The following is a 22,298-nucleotide window of genomic DNA, read 5'->3' on the forward strand; positions in this document are numbered from 1 at the left end:
GTAAAATGCCAGGGATGAATTTATTTTTCGCAGACAGCAAAATGTCTCCTCTTAAGCTTGAGTTTTCACCAAGATCTTTTCGTTACGTCAAACATAAAGACGATGAAACGTATCAGTTTCTGGTTATTGTGGTCCAAAGTGTAAGAAGTTTTAACATTGTGTTCGAAGCCCCACAGAAATTACCTGTACCAAACACGGAGCAAGCGCCGCAGAAATTCACTAAGTGGTTTGAGTGCTTGCTTGTACTCTTGACATCGACTGTAGTCCGCGAGCGCACGCTGAGCAGGTGGTTGGTGTTCCGGAATATCGCCTAATATAAAATACGTACTAACTGAATACACTTCAATATTCGCTGTCGAATAGTGGCTATACGTCGCGCGTAGAATTATGTACAGATCGCTTTGACATTTTTAGCTTGTTAATCTGATATGGTTTTGTGTATTGTTTTATTTTGATTGTCGCATGTGTGGTGTTTTGTGTAAAATGCAGTGGCTCGGGGGAAACCCCAGCATCTTCCATCTCATATCTGTAGTAGGACTATGTTACTGGACTATTTCGATTGTCTTAGCCGACACTAGGCTGACTCCGGGATCAGGTAAGCATTCCAGAAATTACTGTTACCGAAAGTTCTCCATAAGCTCGTTGAGTACCAAAATAATAAGTCGAGGAATACTGCCACTGACGGTGTTACAAGAGGTTATTAACCGTAATAAAAAGTTGAATATGCAGATAGATACAGTTAAGTTGTTGGAACGAAATTGCGATAGTTTAGCTTCTTAAAATTATAAAATCTCGTCTGCAGTGCCATCTAGAATGATTTCAAACAATTCGGGAAGGTATTCCAAAAAATATCTAACGGGACCGGCGTGATGTCACTGCACAGCATAAAATAGGTATATAGAAAAACGTAGAACCTTCCAACAACCAGTTGATGCAATTCCTATCTCTTCTGGAACGAAATCACTTGCCTTCATATTAATTTTTGCTGAGTGAAGTGGAAGTAGGCCAACCGATTTTTAATCTAGAAAATTGTTCTGTCAATTTATTCAGCTGGATGAATGTTCATCAGCTTTTAACAGCACTTAAATACATGAACGCGACTGGAAGATTCTCGATATACAGTGCGTATGAATTTTGCGAGACAAACATCAGTGATGATGATTGTGTGTTCTTATTTTAAACAAAGATACTTATGAAAATATTTTTGTTTTTCACTTAGGCGATATAGCTTGCTTATTATTAGAAAAAGGAATAGGAAAGCAACTTCATGTCACTCTAGGGCGAAATAAGCGCACCTAAATATTATCGCCCGCATTTTGGCCCTTTTTTTTGCAAGGGTAGAATAGTAAATGTGTCTTGTATAAATGAAGCAGGCAAATGAAAGTACAAAGTTTATTAACATTAATAGTTGATATATAACAATAATTTGCTTTAAATTAATAACAAAAATCATTTACAACCGTCTTTAAAGATGAAAGTACCATTTGAGAAAGAACCTTTAAGAGTAACACCAGAAAAACTACCTAAATTTTCTTTGCCATCGAATAAATGTTGTTCATTTTCCCTCACAATCAATTCAGAAAAATTGTCATCACTAGTTCTTTCGACTCTTGCTATTAAACTAGATATTTTGGTCTTGGACTTTCTGCTATCTTCTACATATGCTGATGCTACAGTATCACTCTTTCATTTTCCATGTCTTTTCAATGTTATCATATCTGCACCCCCATCTACGAGAAGAGTTGCCGATGTACGACGCAAACAATGACCTGTGTACATTTTTGCATCTGCGTAGCCGAGATATTTTGCAATCCTGGACGGTATGATACCAAAGGTATTTTTGCCTACTGGTTGCGCAGTACATCGACCATTCCGATATGTCAGAAAAAACCAATTGTCATTTTCTTCCACAATAGCAAAAGATTTTGGTACTCCAGTTTTTGTATCGTTAATTTTTACTACAACAACGAATCCTTTGTGATGTATATCATCTATCCAGAGCTTTATCAACTCATCTCTTCTTAATCCTCTAAAAAACACTCATTACTAGAACAACCTACAATAATAAAAACCTATTAAGCAAATGCAATAATATAGCCAATTATTTCTTATATTACCTCTTCCAAAAGATATGTATGACTTGATGCTTCTCTAATAAACTTCAAAACATCCTCTCTTGTCAATATCTTATATTCTTTTGGAACGTATCCTTTCGATATTTACTTCAAATAAGCCTCTAATCGATGATATTCTCCTATATTTATTTTTCTGCGCACTAATAATGTGGTTTTCAACATTGAATGCTTTGTCTACAATGTTATTAGAGCTGAATGATTCTGAATGAAAGATATATAAAAAATATAAATTATCAAAAATTATTAATATTTCTTTAAAGTGATATAGAAGTTCTTGGAAATATCCCATTAATATAGTTTCACTGAATTTCTGCTTGTCTAAGTCTCAAAACGTTTATATTCTTTATCATAAAGTAATTTAGATTTCTTAGGCAGTAATTCTTCATTGACTTTATTGGTTCTAGCAGCAACTATTGCTGGAATATTATCCATTCTGTCATTTCAATATGTCTTCTCAAAATCAGACATCAAACTATCAAAATCTACATATTTGCTGGTGTCATACATCGTTTATATATTAAAAAAGTGTTTTAATTCTCATTTACATTTAATTATTAAATTTAAAATAAAATCAGATGTCTAAGTAAAAAATAAAACGTCGTATGCACCACGGGAGATACTAGGATGATTATGCCTTTAGGCGACCCAACCTGTCGCCTGCGGGCAAAATTATCCCTGTACCTCCCTTGGCACATAAATAACTAATATAAAATAAAGACATCTATTTTATTTAATTCACTGCCTTCTTTGCAAAATATTAGTTTTATTTTACATGATTAAAAAATCTTAAAAGCCTCACGGTATTTTCTCCTCAATTATCTCTCGTAACTTGACAGAGGTGAAGCAACAACTACTTTTATCTTTATGACTTAGCCACCTACATTTACAGTTGTCAACAGTCTACAAATTTAGTAGACTAAGGCAACAGAAAATGTGTATAAAATCAGATCGTGGGAATATTTTTGTGTTGTTTTTAGGAGGTTGGTAACTACCATAGTTTGTACACCACACAATAGTTTTTACAAAAGTATGTAAAGTATGTTGCATTTGATTATTAGGTATATTTAATGACGTTATGCCCAAATGACTTAGTTATTAATTACATAGAAGAAACATAAAAATATATTTTCAATTGATGATAAAAAACGTATATCAGTATAATCAGTGTACATCATCATTGGGATTCAAAAAAAGGAAAGTAAATTGAAAACCATATCTACAAAGCCCTATTTTGATTTATAAAACTATCTGAGAGTTAATGTTAAGTCATTTGAAAATATAAAAACTCAGGAACTGCAAGAAATAAATTTTCTTTTGGGAAATAATGAATATAATAATGTCCTTCAAATATTTCTAGAAAAAACTGTTATCCAGTTATCTACAGTGAGTTATTTTTTGTTTAATAAAAAATTGTTGAAAGTTATAGTACGTAGATACTTTCTGATTAACTTGCAGTGAATTTAACAGTATTCTGTATTAAATATGAACATTTTTAAAACAAATAACGTGGCAAATTTACAAGAAGTTTTTAAATAGTCATCCATAATCATTGCAGCTTCCTTTTTCTTCAGTTTCATAAAATTTGTTTCTATATTGTTTGAAATTTCCACTTATTTAGAGATAAAACGTGCTTATAGAATTCTGATTAGTACTTTCCGAACAGCTGGTATACGGTATACCAAGTTGTATGTTGTATATCTACGATAGAGCACTTACTTATGTCTGAATTGAAATTCATTTTTGTTTACATTTTTGGGATACCTACATGCTCGTAAACACGACTGCAGTTTGCTACTGAACTGATATTGCTCAATTATTTTGCAATACGGCGAGTTACTGCTGATTTAAATAACGAATTTGTTATTGTTAGTTATGGCAATTTTTGCGTTCAAAGCAATATTTTACATGCAGCCAACAAGCTGGGCATACTCTAAATATACTTAATTGAGGAAGCGATTTTAAATGTATACGTATAATTAGGAAACAAAAAAAAATGAGAAATATAATTGTTTTTTATTACATATATTACTCCTGTTTCGCTTCGTGTCATTCTACGATGTAATTAACCAGGATGCTATATTTTTTCGACTTGTAAACGAGCTTGTAAATATTCTAAAAAAATAAAATATTAATTATACTCGTATATAATATTAAAATAGTGAATTATGTAATATACAGGGTGATTTCACTTTAAATACAGAAACTGCAGGATTCATTACCAAAAAATAAGTACATTTGTTCTATAAACTTTTTTCCTGCGGGACTCGGTATTCGAGATACAGGGTGTTAAAGTTTACAAAAAAAATATAATTTTTCTGCCATATCTTCATAATGCGCTGACGGAATTAAATGAAATTTACTACAGCGTATTCACTTAATTAGATCTTTCATTGAATGTAATATTAACCTTGTGGCTTTAACCAGCGGCGTGCTACTGGAGGTGCCACCTCATTTTCCCAAGAAAATTGCAGTTTTTTTGTAGACATGTCACATTACGTTAAATGAATGAAAAATGTTTCTTGATGTTTTTTAATAGTTGCAGCCGTTTAGGAGATGCTTTAGGAGAGCTTGTTTTTACGTTTTTTGAATTTTCCTTATAAATTAATCCGTCTATTTTATGAAAACCTCCTGGTTTTAACCATTGATGTGCTACTGAAGCGTCCGTCAACTTTTCATAAAACATAAAAAAACATAAAACACACCACAGAAATGAGACAATCCCCAAATCCAAAAGCCAAAGGCTTGTGCGGAAGGGGGCTACACTTGAAAAAACGCGGGCAAACACCCATTATCCATCGACATTGCCAGTGCCGACACCGGGGATCGAACCCGGACCAGAGTAGGAAGCCTAGCCGAGAAATGCTAAAATAAGAAAGAATACATCACTAGCGGTTTTTTGTATATATTTCTACAGGGTGTACAGATTAATAAGTGTACAGAAAGGTGCAGTGGGTAAAAAAGCAAATGATGTTCTAACATTTTTTTATTAAATAGACCCTAACAACGTGCATATTAGAAAACTATACCTCAAAGTTGCAAATGCCAATCCGACAACTATGTTTTTAGGGATCATTTTTTTTTAAATATTAGCAATTGTTTTTTTTGGAAACCAATAATACGTCCTCATTCTACACACCTCAGTTTGACCTACTGTGATTTATTTTTTCAATTATCGAATATTAATTTTACCAAAAAAAGGCGTAATTTATTTTTCGACAGCAATACAGTGAAAAAAAATTATTTTAAATTTGTTCATAAAATTTAAGTCACAATAGATCTTTAGTTACACAAATTCGTAGGTGTATTTTGAGCAATACCATTAATACATACATTGATAAAAAAGTCGTACTTTTACATCGCTCACAGTTGTTACAGAGTGGTACTGTGAAAGTGAAAATGTTTTTATTAAATGAAATAATATTTTGGGTAGACAAATAATGTAACTATCGAGAAAAAGTTGCAGTGGTGTGATACTTCTTCCACAAATTATTTCAAGGACAAACACAAAATCAGTTTCTTTTTCTATTTTAAATAATAGAATTGTGGCTTTACTGCGCACTTTCAAAAATATTAAGGATAAACTGTTTTCCTTATTTGATCAAAAATGAAAAGTTAATAAGTTTAATAAAAAATTTCAAATGTGGAGTGTTGCGTTTTTTAGAAATGGAAGGGTTATACGATTATATTTGTAATATAGTACAGTCCATTTTAATGACAGTGACATAAGGGTATGTGGTTTACGATGGATGTTTTTTTTATTTATTTGCATTTATTAAAAAATTGAAATCGGGCTAACCTAATCAATTGTAGTTAAACGGTTGATAATAATATAAAACTAAATGTTTGTATTTAGTTCCATATCATTACCTGGAAACCTAAATAAAATCTGATCATCTTGTTCGAAAAGACTACTGTCTACTCTTTAAGAATTGACTCTTCTTGAAACAAAAAAAAAACCTTTTTTCCAAAAAAAAAAAAAGATTTCTTAGGGCTCTACGATCTTTCAAAGATTGAAAGTAAAACAATTGTTTATCAATTACCCAAAACCCGTTGAAGACATGTAATGTTTAAAGAAAAGCTTCATTTGGAGACTTGGATACACCATAAAAACTTTGTACCTCTTGAGTTTTTTTTTGTAGACCTTGACTATGTAAGCGCTCATCAGCAACGGATTATGATAAGAGCCAATTATTTTTCTATAATTTCTCAACAATTAGAAGTACCTACATAATTATGGAATTGTTGAATTTATTGTCTACTTTACTTCAATTCAAACGTTTGGCATATACACTCCTACTAAAAATACAACTTTGTCATTGTTGGCGAGATATAACATTTAAAATATTCGTACCTTAATTGTCGTTGCCACTGAACTCACACGTTGGCTCAAAACATGGCTAACAGAGAGTAACCTACTAATTTCAGGTTCTATGAAAGCATAACTTGTGTCGTACAAGGCATAATAGCCTTTTTAACTACTGATATTGTGGGAAACAACTACTTCAATACTCTGTTACACCTGCAGTATCTATTAAAAATCTATTATCTGCGGATAAGATTATTCGTCAGCAGAATCGCAAGACACTGATTCCATGTTACTAGATTGCTCCCTGACACTAAGTACAAAGCATGCTTCGAGCCAGTTGGCATTGTGTAGCAATACTTTGTTGGTTACAGACAACCACATTCAAAACATGAGTGTAAATTGACAAATAGTTAAATCATTTGTTCCAAATCGGTCTATATCTGGCCATTCTGCTGACGGATGATCTTAGCTGGTGGAGGCATGTAGTCCGCAGAATAGTTGTTTGTAGCAATACCACTTGTTAAAAAATGGTTATGGTTTTTGGACGTTTACGAAAAAAACTAGATACACAAAAGTTTTGTTTGGAAGTGGTTTATTTAAATCTGAAAAATAAAATATACAGGGTGGCCAAATGAAAACGAAACAGAGACATTTTCAGGAATTGCGTCAAGATTGTAGAAAAACGCTCAGACCCGTCGATTTTAGATTAAAAGGGGATATTCTTTGCTGGTAATTTTGATTCCGCCACTTTCACCCCCAAGCAAGGGTAAGCATCACCCCAAAATGTTTAAATGACATTGGGGGTTGAGTAATATTTCTTTTGAAAGCTCTTAACATTCTCTTTACAACAGACTTTAAATTTTATAATTCCGCCCAATACTTTGAAAAAAATTTACATTTTAAAATTTAAATTATGTTTTGTTGGTTACTTAGTACTTAGTTGATTAAATGTTCAAATTGGTGACCGCCTGCTTCCATGCAAGAATAAAGATTTTGTTCGAAACATTCGCGCACATTCCGAAGCATTTCCGGAGTGATTCGACGGCATTCGTCGATTCTTTGACGCAAATCTTCCAGCAACGCTGGCTGTGTTTTATAGGTTTTACTTTTTAGGTATCCCCACAAAAAGAAATGAAGGGGCGATAAATCCGGTGATCGTGGAGGCCACTCAATGCTGTCTCTTCTCCCAATCCAATTCCGTAGAAAACGTTGGTCCAAATACTGACGGACAATTAACGCATAATGCGGAGGATTGTTGAAAAATCAAATGATCTTCATCATACTCTGGAACATTTCCAATAATATCAGTCAAGGCAGGGTCAATAGCGTCTTCCAGTAATTACCAGGTAGAAAAAAAGGACCCACCGGTCACCGAAAATTCCAGCCCGTACATTTAATTTTTCCGGTTGCTGTGTATGCACCTCGTGAAAATCTCTTGGGTTTGAATCGGACCAATAGCGGCAATTGTAACGATTTACCGCCCTGTTCAAGAAAAAACTGCATTCATCAGAAAAACAGATGTTAAAAAGGAACTGTGGATCGTTCCCTGCTCGTTCACTCATTATTTCGCAAAATTGCAAACGGCGGTCATAATCATCCTCATGAAGTTCCTGGACTAAATGTATTTTGTATGGATGGAATTTGTTCTTCTTCAAAATGGTTTGTATGCTAGTTCGATTGATCTCAGACACAGATGCCAGCTGCCTCGTATTTTATGTAGGATCAAGATGAACTATAGGTTTTTCAATTTCTCGTTTTTTATTGGCTACGTTCCCTGTCTCTTGAAATTTTTTTACTAACTCTAGAACATACTTCCTCCTGATATATCGATCTTGATGTTGTTCATTAAATAGCTCGGCTGTTCTATTCGCATATTTATTGTTCATAAAATAAAACGAAATGATATCTACCCTTTCCGCAATGGAATAAACCATAGTGTTTAATTTTCAAAAACACAATTAAATAAACTACCAACCAACGCTTCTAAATAATACTAGAAAATAATTTGGAATCCACTAATTTTACGTTCATTGTGTTACTAATTGTTTGTACATAAGTTTCAACTTTAAAATCAAAATTCTTAATAAGTATTGGGCGGAATTATAAAATTTAAAGTCTGTTGTAAAGAGAATTGTAAGAGCTTTCAAACGAAATATTACTCAACCCCCAATGTCATTTAAACATTTTGGGGTGATGCTTACCCTTGCTTGGGGGTGAAAGTGGCGGACTCAAAAATATCAGCAAAGAATGTCCCCTTTAATCTAAAATCGACGAGTCTGAGCGTTTTTCTACAATCTTGACGCAGTTCCTGAAAATGGCTCTGTTTCGTTTTCATTTGGCCACCCTGTATAAATTAATGCATGCATAAGATTTGTATTGCCTTAATTATTAATAAAAAATGAAATTAATGAGTATTAATTTGTCTTTTAAAGTTGTAAGTCCTTGTTAAACATTAGTAGAACGTATTTTGTTTTGCACAAACTGTGTTCTTACTAACGATCACAAGCAATTATTAATATACCGGTACCGAAATAAAAGTGTTTTGTTATTAAAACTTTCATAGTTAATAAATAATTACGTATTGCTGTTGAAATAATAATTTCGCATTTTGTTACGTTTTAACTATTATTATCATATTATTCGCCTGAAAAGCAGTGGACGTAAACACAAAAAAAATATCATTAAACGCTTATTTTAATGTTTTCTATATGTTTTATCAAAAAGTAACTTCATTACATACGTCAAGAAATTAGCTCAAATGCCCCGTAGTACGTATCGCGGTAATAACAAACTAAATCCAATAATTTGCTGTTAGACTTCGAGTTCTTCATTCGTGTTGGAGGAAGTAGGTGATCAACGAAAGACTTGAGGCAGGGGTCAACGGCCACCGGTGGAATACTACAAGGTTTGTAGAGTGATGATGGTTACCACAGGAAACAGTACCTACTTATAAATTTCACTTTGAGCAAACGATTTGCTTAGCCTAGATAGCGTTTCTCGTGCATTTCGAGAATTGACTGGACAATGTTACGTAGTAATTATAATAATACCAAATTTACGCAGGCGAAAAATGTTTACGTTGATATACAGGGTGTCCTTAAAAAGTCTTTACAAAATTCTGCCACAGCTTATTTGGATCAAAATAAGTTGATTTAAATAAGCTAAGCTGGGAGTGGGAAAGATAAAAAGAAAGGATGATACATTGTCTTTAAATCTCTTTCTTGAAGGAACTTTGTTTTTCTAAATGATAAGCTACAGGGTGTTAAAAAAAGAGTGTAAAATATTTAAAGAGGTAATAGTATGAACCAAAATAAACAGAAAAGTCTCAATAAACATGGGTCCGCAAAGTAACGGTTGCGGAGATATGGAATGTTTTATGTTTTTTAGCCCCTTTTTTTATTTTGCAAAAACGTTGTGTATTTTCTTATAATAGTTGGTTGATGTTTAGTGAAATAAACAGTACGTATTTGACAGTTGTTCTCAGTGCACAAGTTTTCTTTCGCTATGGCTGGTTACTCTAACGCAGAATTAACAGACATGCATTTCATGTATGGTCGTGCTAATGGGAACGCCACCGAAGCGCGACGTCTTTATGTTGACGCTTATCCAAATCGCCAGATTCCTTCACAACGCATGTTTGGAAGAATTCACCAAAGATTGCGTGATACCGGTTCCTTGAGCAAACAGTGCCATTTATCCGGAAGACCAAGGTCGGTATCCACTCCTAGAGCAGAAGAAGAAATTCTAGCACTGGTAGAGCAGAATCCAGGTACGAGTGTGCGGAGAATATCAGCCGAGGTAGGAATTAGTGGTCCTCTTGTTTGGAGAATCCTTCACGAGCAACTGCTTTATCCATACCATGTGCAACGAGTACAGGCCTTAAATCCAATAAATGATCATCAAGCACGTTTGGTTTTTTGCCGCTGGTTTCTACGTCATGATGCTGAAGACCCTCGTTTTCTTGCAAACATTCTTTTTACTGATGAGGCCGGGTTCACAAGAAATGGAGTGTTTAATTTTCACAATACGCATATTTGGGCCGACGAAAATCCTCATGCTCTAATAGAATCTGGACATCAGGCACGTTTTTCATTAAACATTTGGATGGGTATTGTAGGTGACAGGTTTCTAGGTCCTGTTGTTTTACCAAACCGATTAACAGGCGCTGCTTACCTCAACTTTCTGCAGAACACACTGTATGAGTTTTTGGAAGACATTCCTTTGAATCAGAGGCAACAAATGTGGTTCCAGCATGATGGTGCTCCAGCTCATTTTTCCATGGCCGTTAGAGAGCATTTACACCAAACTTTTCCACATAGATGGGTAGGAAGGGCCGGACCTGTTTTATGGCCTCCAAGATCGCCTGATCTGAACCCTCTAGATTTCTTTGTTTGGGGATATTTGAAGACATTAGTGTATGGTACTCCTGTAAATAGCCTGGAAGAGCTGCAGCTACGGATTAATCAAAAGTGTCAAGAAATCCAAACCAAGGAGGGTGTTTTCGAAAGAGTTCGAATATCGTTGAGACGAAGATGTCGTGCCTGCTTGGAAATGGACGGAGGGCACTTTGAACATCTTTTGTAACTTTGTTTTTTGTTTGTTAAAAGCTTCCTTTGTCGGTTTATTCCTAATAAAATAAAATGTTTGAAAAAAGAATAGTGGTCTATATTTTCCAAACCGTTACTTTGCGGACCCATGTTTATTAAGACATTTCTGCTTATTTTGGTTCATACTATTACCTCCTGAAATATTTTACACTCTTTTTTAACACCCTGTATATTTTTTGTTTTGGAACCTTATTTTGCCTTATTTCTTTACATATTTTTCTTTCAATTTTATTGTTTACGAAATTGGTGTAAACATTCTGCTTAATTAATCGCAAACAAATTCTTGCTTCTACGCACACGGATGATGAAACTTTATGACGCTTTCGAGAAAAAGATTTGTTGTTCTTTCCAGAAATTTCCCACAAGGGAAAGTTTGTAGTTGCAAAAGTCAGTCAGTGACTAATATCCCCGCAAGTATTTAATTGTACTATTTTTAAGGATTGCTTCATGAAAGCAAAGAACACATTTAAAGATTGTTTTTATAGTCTGAACGTCACAATTAAATATTTGCATTTCTGGTTGTTGACGAAAAATATGTTGTTTACAAATAAGTTTTTAATATATCTCAGAGATAAAGTGCAACTCTTGGAAATCCTAATATGATATTATTTAAACTATTTATTGGAATTAAACTACTTTTTTCGTACAATATGTGTACCATCGAAAGCTCGATTAATGACCTTAGTAACAAGTTCACCCCTTAGGGGATATCGAGGGAGATACAGGTCCTGAAAGTTGCCAAAAAAATGGAATAGCGCACGATTGCAACTAAAATATTTAAGTAGGCGGTTTCAAAAAGAAAAGTTATCTTCTAAATTCTATAAATGCATATTCACATGAATAACGTTACTAATATAATTACGTTTCAAGTTTTAATGAAATAGCGTATACCTAATTATTTTTGCAATGTAAATAATTATACAGGGTGTAGGAAGTTTGACTGCCATTACTTCAGCATGAGATAGAGTAATCATAAATGAACAAAAAAAGTTGTATATTACTGGGATGTAAGATTAACAGTTTTCAAAATACAGCGAGTATTAATATTGGGGAGTTTCATCACAACGTGACAACAGGGCTTCACCTGCTGATGCACACCACGTGTACACGCGGCAGACTTGTCCTACGGAAAAAATGTAAACAGCTATTATTGTGAAACATTTAGTAAATTTCAAGACAATTGTTTTTCAGTTTTTAAATAAATAAAATAAAATGTATCGATTTTGTAGTAGGAAGATAGTGTTGTGCTTAAATTTTAGCTCGAATTCTAGTAATCATAAATCTCTTAAAACAGGAACTTTTAATCAAATTATGTATTTGAAAAATATGTAAAGATTCACGTCGTCCAAATAATCATACGTATTAAAAGTAATTTAGGTACTTACCAAAAAGCAAAATTCAGTAATTTTTAAACGCACAATTACAAAACAAACTACAACATATATTCAAAATGTTCACCACCATTTTCGATGTACGCACGCCACCTTCGAATCCAATTTTTGGGCACTCGCTGGAAAACGCCTCAAGAAAAGGAAATAGTGGTACGTAAAAAACACTCTGACACGGTCGAATCCAGATACCAACTGAATTGCGTATTGGTGGTTGGTGGACACCTTAGTACCTCGTGTCACATAACTCGATATGAATTTTATCGAATTTTAAATTTATTACAACGCTAATTCTTTTTTAGAATTAATAAGTATAAGGAAGTTAAAAAAAGTGATAAACATTGTATTTTGTGGTATTCTATGCACGAGATTATTACAAGGGATAGATTGTCATCATATCTAAAGAGTTACTTTTTGGCGAGCAATACGGTTTTCGCAAAAATAAGTCAACAATTAGTACAACGGCTGACGTAATTGGTACAGTTGTTGACGGCTTTAATCAAGGCCTTACAACCGAGGCAATCATGTGTGACTTATCTAAAGCTTTCGACTCAGTGTCTACTGCCATACTTTTTCATAAGCTTGAGTTCTATGAAGTGAGGTCCAATGCATTAAATCTGATTGCGCCTTATCTTACAAACAGGAGGCAGTTTTTTTTGTTGCGAAGGTAAAAATTTTAACATTGTTCCTGTAAATAATAGTGTACCGCAGGGGTCTGTTTTGGGGCCTCTACTATTTCTTGTTTATTTTAGTGACCTTCCCGGTGTTCTTGACGGTCATTGTGTTTTATTTGCAGATAATACTACATTCTTATCAAGTAGTGACACATATTTTAATGTTTCCCTATTTGATAAAGCTAAAGATTGGTTTTCAGCAAACAAACTAATGTTAAATGAGTCTAAAACTCAACACATGAACTTCACATCCGATAGACGAACTATTAGCTCTACGCCAGTGAAACTGCTAGGTTTAATGCTGGACGATCACCTAAATTGGAAAGCACATATTGATACTTTGTGCTCAAAATTATCTTCTCAAGTATTTGTATTACGACAACTTAAAAATTACTTGCCTAATGATATTCTAAGATCTGTTTATTTTTCTCTAAGAAATAGCCACTTACGGGATTTTATTTTGTGGGAAGTCAACGTCGTTTAAGAGAGTCTTTTGCTTGCAAAAATCGGCTATACGCATTATCAGTAATTATTCACCAAGTGTTCACTGTCAGCCATTATTTAAAAAATTAAAAATACTTCCATTCCCTGTTTGGAAATTGGAGATTTTGATTATTCTTTTCTCGGAAATGGTTGAGTTTAGGACCCATGTCATATAAGTTTTTTTTTTATTATTTTAATGTATTCTATCGTCTGTTAAAATTAAAACAGCCAAACTTCACCACCCTGTATTTATACATACGTTTAGGTACAGTCCAGGGGCGTAGTTATGTCGAGCAGGATAAAAATCTATAATGAACAGTTGTAAAATGTGTAGTCTAGACGAAAGGAAGAACCAATTTTCAGATGTCACTTCAATTACAACTACTTTAAGAGGAATTGCTATTGAAATAATAGGTTTTACAATTAAGGTTTATATAAGCGTAGATAATTCTAACCTCGATTCATGCTTCTTTTCTGGGTGATTTCAGTCAATTGCATGCCAACCAGGAACTGAAGTAAGGTCTCAGCGAGGATTTGAAAGTATGATGATATTTATTTTTTTTTCAATCTTGTTTCGTAACCTTCATGCGTGATTTATTACAGAGTTCGAGAAGAGTACCCATTACCTGCCGTAGTCGTGTAATTATTTTTTAGTCGTGGAATAATTTCGTATATCCACTAATTGTTAACATGAATTGCAACGCGAATTTGCGGGAATTTGCTAGATGTAATTTGTTGTTGAAATTATAATTCAATAGAATTTTTCCTTCTTGTTTTAGATATTTAAAGATTTACATTATGTTTACACATCATTTGACAGAATTGATCATAAGATTCTCTTGTAAAAACTTTACAGTTTTAGTTTCGATTCTGATTCAGTCTTACTGTTACAGTCATATTTGCCTGAAAGACAACAATATGTTTTTTATAATGGTTACGGTTCTGTCAAGTATTTGGCGAAGTCGGGAGTACCTCAAGGTTCAAATTTGGGTCCACTGATATTTATGTTGTTTGTTAATGACTTTACATCGACAATAGGCGTTGGGTTTTATCTCATATACCCTCAAACAAAAAAGTACAGAGGGATTATATCCGTACAGGGCCTAAAAGTTGGTATGTAAAAATTCATAAACTCCACGAGAAATATGGGGAGGGACACCAACATACATGAAGAACATTTGGGTACAGATTTGTAAAGGATCGTCTTCCAAATTTACAAAAATATGATCAACCAATTTTTTGATATTCTTAAATCAATGTCCATTTTAGGTCACTTCTTTTATACATATATTATTTGATTTGATAGTGATCGTTGATCACATACTCATATATCGGGTAAATAATACATGTGTTCATATATTTTCAATAGGGGTACAGTTTTTTGTGTAGAATATGTAAGAAAAAAATGGTTTTGAATTTATTTAAATTTTCTTGTCAATTTATAATAAATAAAAGTAATAGCGATAGCTGTGTACAATGCAAAATAAAAATTTGAAGCGTACTAGTGTTCTGGCTAGATATCCGTCCCTGGTTAATAAGGTGCAGGTTACTGAGGTCGACGTTCGAACGCACTCCAGGCTGACAATGAGTCCGCAAGGGTCCTATAGTGTCTCCGGAGGGTTATCAACCTGATTTTGGTGACCATATGATCTTACTACAGTCCGAATTTCATAATATTTGGAAATGTTTTAATTTCCAAAAATTCCAACCGAGTTTTCGCTGCTTTGGACGCTGTCGATGGTAGCTCTGTGGTCGGTAGCGTGCTCTGTTAGCATTATTTGTGACGGTGCTTGACGAAAATTGGGGCTTTGTAGGAGAGTTTGGAAAAATTTCGAAACAATGGTGAAATTTTGTTTCGCCGCTCTGCGCTTTCCGATAGGCGTCGTCGTAGATCGTCTGCAATTCTTCGTCTTCGTCTCTCGTTTCATACTTTTGTCGGAATTTGTGCTCCGTGAACAATTTTTAGAATGTTTCTTAAATTGCATTGGAAATTGGTGTGAAAAAACATGAACCAGCCGGAACAAAATCTGGCTAAGGTCTGAAATCAGAACTGGGATAATGACTCGAGTACGACTCTGTTAAGAGCCGCAACACCCGAACTGTAGATCAGTGGCTCAAAAAATTTACATCTGAATGAACTGAAAAATTATATTTCCGTAAATACAGGGTGTCCGCAAATTTCACCGTTTGACTGCATATTTAGGACGATAAATAAAAACGATATACGAAAAAAAGTAAAAAATTTTTGGTTTTTGAGTTACAAGCTTTCAAAGTTGTCAAACATAAAACTAATTTTATTAATAACTACATAACCCTTTTGCCGATCGCGTTAAAATATGGTATATTTATTTGGACTATTATGGCGTATTATTTCTTAAAGCTTCAGTCAAATCGATATACTGGGTGATAGTTTTCTCCGGTTACCTCTCCCTTTTACAGATCAAAACTTTTACAGTGGTCGTATTTTTTTTTAAAAGGGGAGCCACATTGAAAAGGTCGTATTATTTAAAAAAAACTATTGTCTCTTGAGAAAATCGCCTACAGAAAGCCATTCTTGAGAAAAATGGCGTTATTTGCAGGAACTTTGAGTTCAGTAGGCGATAAAAACGAGATGTTGATTGCTGTGGCTTAAGGATTCTCATCACTCCACACATGTAAATTATGAAGTGTCCGCAGTGTATAAAGACAATTAAATGTATGTAAAACTAATGTTCACAAAACTTTAAAAAATCAACTTCTTCGGACATTTCATTTAACTCCTACTTAAGAACTGAAAATTTAGATCTTCGCAGAAGATACTAATTTGCTTCAAAAATTGTTTTATACCGACGAATCTTGTTTTACAAGGAACGGAGTTGTACATTTTCATTATTTGCATATGTGGAGTGATGAGAATCCTAAAGAAACACGACAATAATGACATTACCTGATAGCCAAAGCAATCAACATCATGTTTTCATCGCCTACTGAACTCAAAGCTTTAAATCCGTGACATTGCTACGCAAACCGAAACATACAGACCTGCAATAATGCCATTTTTCTCAAGAATGACTGTTTTGTCACTATTCCGACAGTTAAAATGTATGTTCACCCTGTTGCCTTTTTTGCAAACGGTATTTAAACGTATCCCTAGCGGCATTGTGAGTTGACCTGCAGACAGAATATACATACAGCCATCTTTTCTCCTACCTACCTGGTTTCACTCATCCGGTTACTGCTATGAACAGGTAGCGAGAAGTGGGTGCAGATAGAGACTTCAGAAAGGTCTTATTATTCGGCTATGAAGCATTGTAATTGAATTGGCGGTTGCGAGATTCATTTTACTCAAACTGTGTGGAGCGTGTGCAACTTGTAACTCGATTAGAGAACTACGGCAAATAACCACACTAATAACTAAAATGAGACACGGGCTGTCGTTATAAAGTTTATGGGGGCATAAGACACGGTGTCTTTGTAATGTCATCTATATGTAAATTATAAGGATAGACGTGAGATTTACACAACTCGCTAGTCGGTTCTTTGTTTTGGTTTATTTTACCTGCCTGAATACAGACGAACGCCTCCCGTAGCTGGAAGATCTTTGTAATTAAAGCGAAGCCTTAGTTTCAGAACGACGACGGTAGGTTTATGAAACGCTGGGGTTGCCTATCCATAGTAGTTCCGAACTTATTTATTTAGTGCGAATAAAACAATTATATTAAACTACTAGATATAAATAAACTAGTGACACGTTATCGAGTACGATTTTCAAGGTAAATTCAATTGCCAAATCAGATATTTGAAGATTTTGGAAGAATATTGAAGAGGAAAAAAGTTTTAGAATTGAATTTTGCACAATATACAGTAAGTTAAAAATGTTTAAATTTATTACCGACGTTGCAAAATAACAATAATTTTTGAAAAAAGACACAAAAATCAAGTTTTTTGGATAATTTTTTTAAAATGTCTTATTTGCTCCGAGGACATTCTAATTTTGCTAAAAAAAACTTTATAGTATAATAAAACGACACACCAAATTTCATTAAAATCGGTTCAATAGTTTTCTTAAAATAATTTTTTGAAAAATTTTTTCGAATTTTCAAAATTTTGCACAGCCTCAAATACTTGAAAATGTCTTCACATAGAAAAGGCCGCCCAACCTTTCAAATGGTTTTTGAAAAATTGAAATCGGTTGATTAGGACGGTCATAGTAAATTTTTAAAGTTAACACAATTAGATTACATTTATCAATTTGCAATTTAGTTTTTTTTTAATTATAATTTTAAAATACTCGGAAAGCCCACTCCCCCACTTTCCGTGTTTTGACTCACTTTTCGCGCGTGCGAGCGACAGCTTTTCCGCTGATTTATGATGCCAATTACTTATGGATATGAAAAATTTTTCCAGCTTAAACACAAAAAAAACGAAACCACTGGCATCAAAGATTATTGCTAAACTGTTTATAATTCATGGTAAATGCCGAAAAACTTTGACCGATTACATCTCGAGAACCAATAAACGGAATTTAACTTTTTTTAAAAAAAAAGAAGCGTATTTCCGAGTACTTTAAAATTGTAATTTTTGAAAAAAACTAAATTGCAAATTGATAAATGTAATCTAATTGTTTAAAAATAAAAAAAGAGTGTTAACTTTAAAAATTTACTGTGGCAGTCCTAATCAACAGATTTCAATTTTTCAAAAACCTTTTGAAAGGTTGAGCGGTCTTTTCTATGCGAAAAAAATTTCAAGCATATATATGCTTTATTTGTACGTTGTGACATATTTTATGCAAACATATTAATATTTTCATTCGTAATCTGACTACGGTCCTGTCAAACTCCGCTCCGCACTAAGCATGTCCACCTTCTATCTTTTTTATTATTTACAAAAAACGAAATGATCCGCGTTGCGTAGTTTTACTTCTAGATTTGTAAGTTGCCAACTTAGGTGTTTACTTACGTGTCATATGCGTGCAAGAGAAAAACTTATTATAATTTTCACATTTTAGTTATTCTAGTGCGTTTTTAAAAATGAAGTCCTGTGAGAAGATTAGTGGCAGTTAATTATCAGGATAGTCATAAATAAGCGAATTTAACAAATCAAATCAAGAATATTGTATGATAAAGCAAATAAAGATACGTAAAATTCAACACACACATAGTTGTTGATGACAAAACAGATTTTTTTCGACAAAAATATTATTAAAACAATTTTGTATGTTTTTTCCTCGCAGAAAAATAATAAAATTGTACGAAAGTTTTAATAACGCTATTCAAAACAGAAGCCTACAAATACCGTCTACCTACATCTTTTTACGAAATTAATAACGAAATTCTGAGGCGCGTTCCAGGGAGACAAAATACCGCTCACGTCATTTTATTCATATGTAGAAAGTTTAGAAATTACGGTGCTCTTCAAAAGGTAGAAAGAAATGTTTAACTATTATATATGCAGAGCAGGGAGAGATGAATATATTTATTTAACTGAATATATTCATGGAATGTCTAGTAGTCAGTAGTCACATTCCCAAGACTGTTCCATATTCTTTAGAAATATGAAATACCGCAAGCAATTCTGAACACCGCATTTTTCGCGAAATCATAAGTCATAATTTATTTAAATAGAAACGTCTTCATTTCTTAAATACATTATCTCAAAAAGGTTTATCTTACAAATAGGTATCATACATACACAGGGAAATCTTTCTTTTAATTTTTGACAATTGCTCAAGAATCGTTAGAAATATTAAATTAAAATTGTCGGGAAATCCACTTTGAAAGGCGAAGTACTTTCATGCAAATGTTTTTCTAATTACTAGTGGGTTACTTTATGGATGTTTTTAGGCGCTAAAGTTATTGGCTTTAGACGAAAACGTGAATTAATCTGCATTTCGAAGTAGGCTTAGATATCTCAAATATTTCCTGATAGCAATTAAAACAACTGTCAAAGGCTGTTTGGTCGGTTTAATTAATTTGTGTTGTTCACATTTCCGTCAATACATAATTTTGTGTTGCGTTTTAAAGTATGTATAAGTCGACAGAATGAATTTTCTGATGACGAAATTAAGGATAAGGAGCTACAAAAGATTTTTGTGCTGCAGCAAGACGATATTTTACGCTATATTCCAATAGGAGGTAGCCAGTCTCCTGATCGTATATTCTAGATCTTCATAATTGTATGCTACTGAAGTATTAGTTGTTGAAGTAACAAAGCATACAAGTTTTGCTGTATAGTGTATACAGTGCTGACCCTTGTCTACAATGCTGGAAACAGTAAGGCAGTAAAAGAGCTATTTTGCTGGTGTTAAACGAAATCAAACGTAGCGCGAGAAGAGTGCGATCCAGGGGAAATTCTGTACCAAGGCAGAGTGTACCTTTCTCTGTTTATCAAACGAATTTGCGCTATTTCTTTCTGTCTTCTTCATTATAGCCGGCTTTGTAGACGCTTACCAGCGTACTCGAATTATTTTTTCCATAATTTGAATACTCTTTTATGGTAAATTGTAAATGATGATAAAAGGTAACAAACAACCATGCTTAAGGCCTTTGTTAACGCTAAAACCATTTCGTGTGCTTGATTGAACTCATTTTAATTTTGGTGGAAATTTCCTAACAAGATTTTAAATCTTTTTCGTTTTTGCTTGCAGTATACTAGTATACAGTATGGTCAAAAATCCTGTAACAGGTTAATTTTTATTTTTAAAAATGCGTTCTGCGAGATATTTGTTTTACATACCACGTCATCTATGTAACAATGATGACGTCACCGATTTTTAAATACAAGTATAGGACATACAAGGTGTTCCAAAAAGGTTGTGCCAAACTTCCGGATTTTAGAGGGGACATTGCGTTGAAAAACTTTTGCATAGGGACCCCTAGTCAAAAATGAGCCGTTTCGGCTCCAGAGTCATACTGATAACAAAAAATAATAAAGTTTCAAAATGACGCTTGAATGTAAAACATGTCAATATTATATTATTGTTTATTACTGATAAAGGAAAAAATTATAATAAAGTTTCAAAATGACGACCCCCAACTTCGTTAGATAAAATGGTCCTTCGAAGCATATAATTACGCACCCGTTGGAGGATGTGCGGATATTGCTGTACGTAAAGAGAGGCTGCCATCACTCTTCCCAATAATTTCTCTTGGCTGTCAACGGGAGTTTCATACACCAACAACTTGATGTAACCCCAGAGAAAAAAATCCAATGGGGTTAAATCCTCTTCCGATCCATCGCGCAGGAAATTGTTAGTTTAGGTAATCCCCTACAACACGGCAAAAATGTGCAGGTGCACCGTTTTGTTACAACCACATTCTAGCTCGTATACCCATAGAAACATGTGTATTGTCCAATAGCTCAGGAAGTACGATGACTTTGGAGCCAAAACGGCTCACTTTTGACTAGAAGTCTCTATGCAAAAGTTTTTCATCACAATGTCCCCTCTAAAATCCTGAAGTTTGGCACAACCTTTTTGGAACACCCTGTATATCAATAAGTTCAGGAAATAGAATTTTGTATAGCGCCACAAATTCTAAAATTACACTTAATAAATTATTGCAATAATGTGATCTCGTTCCTACACGGTTTTTCAATTTCTCAGTAAGAAATCTAACTTCTCTTACTTGATTTTTTGCCTTTTGTTGCCTGTAATTGTAGTAATGAAGAAAGCCACTTCAAATCGACTTAATTCGCGTTTTGTCAAGTAGTTAATGTTGATATATTAGAAATATTTAAAGTGTTTTTCATCAATATGGAGCTTACTGATAGTGAAACGAAAAGAATTGAAATTCTACTAATGATTGGTTGTGGAGACAAAACCAGAACTCACAGAGAAGTTTGTACTTTATTTAATAATAAATACTCCAACCGAGAACCAATTTCTTAATCCACGGTAAGCAAAATTGAAAAGAAGTCTAGAGGAAAGGTCATGTAATAAATGCAGTAGTGATCAAATGCAAGGAAAATTGGCATCCTTACAAAGTTGCCTTAGTTCAGGAAGACGATTTTGATAGACGAGTCGAATTTTGTGAAATTTTAATGGAAAAAATTCACCGAAATCTGTATTCCTTCTTTCCGATGAAGCTACATTCTTCCTAAACGGTCGTAAAAACCGTCAAACTTGTCGGTATTGGGCAACTGAAAATCCACATTGTATGAAGAAGTATCACACTCAGTACCCAGAGAAAGTAAATGTTTGAACCGGAATAATAGGATCAAAGCGCCATACTTCTTCGAAAGAACTTTAACAATTTCTGCAAGACGATTTGCTCACAGAACAGAATCGGCTGTTTCCGCAAACATAAATAATTTGTGGCTACTACATACTAGGCTCTATTGGTAAGAAACTGCATCTTATAGATAGGTGGATGGGGCGAAGAGGATCAATTGAATGGCCACCTAGGTCTTCAGATTTAACTCCTCTAGATTCCTTTTTACGGGAATACTTAAAAAGTAGACCACGAAATTTAGACGCATTAAAAGAACGCATTTGGAAGAAGATGGCACGAATAATTCCAGAAGTTGTAGACAAAGTTCGAAAGGAGAGAAGAGCTATCACACGGCCCACATTTGTATTTAAAAAAACATCGATGACGTCACACAGAACGCACTTAAAAATAAAAATTTATCTGTGTTAGGATTTTTCTTTAAAGTCGCCGATTTACGAAATAATGAATTTATTTCATTTGTACCAACTGTATATACAAAAGAACGTTAGTTTGGTG

General features: G+C 33.8%; 1 protein-coding gene across 1 annotated transcript in view; it reads left to right on the top strand.

The window, feature by feature from the left end:
* The first annotated feature begins 267 nt into the window (after positions 1–267).
* LOC108912982 (low-density lipoprotein receptor-related protein 2) overlaps positions 268–22,298 on the top strand; it is a 254,725-nt gene continuing 232,694 nt past the window's right edge. Inside the window, exon 1 of the mRNA XM_018718419.2 lies at positions 268–595. Within this exon, the coding sequence (XP_018573935.1) occupies positions 463–595 (133 nt within the window). The 5' untranslated portion in view covers positions 268–462. The remainder of the gene's footprint in view (positions 596–22,298) is intronic.

Source organism: Anoplophora glabripennis, unplaced genomic scaffold (assembly GCF_000390285.2).
Source record: "Anoplophora glabripennis isolate ALB-LARVAE unplaced genomic scaffold, Agla_2.0 scaffold253, whole genome shotgun sequence".
Taxonomy (NCBI): domain Eukaryota; kingdom Metazoa; phylum Arthropoda; class Insecta; order Coleoptera; family Cerambycidae; genus Anoplophora; species Anoplophora glabripennis.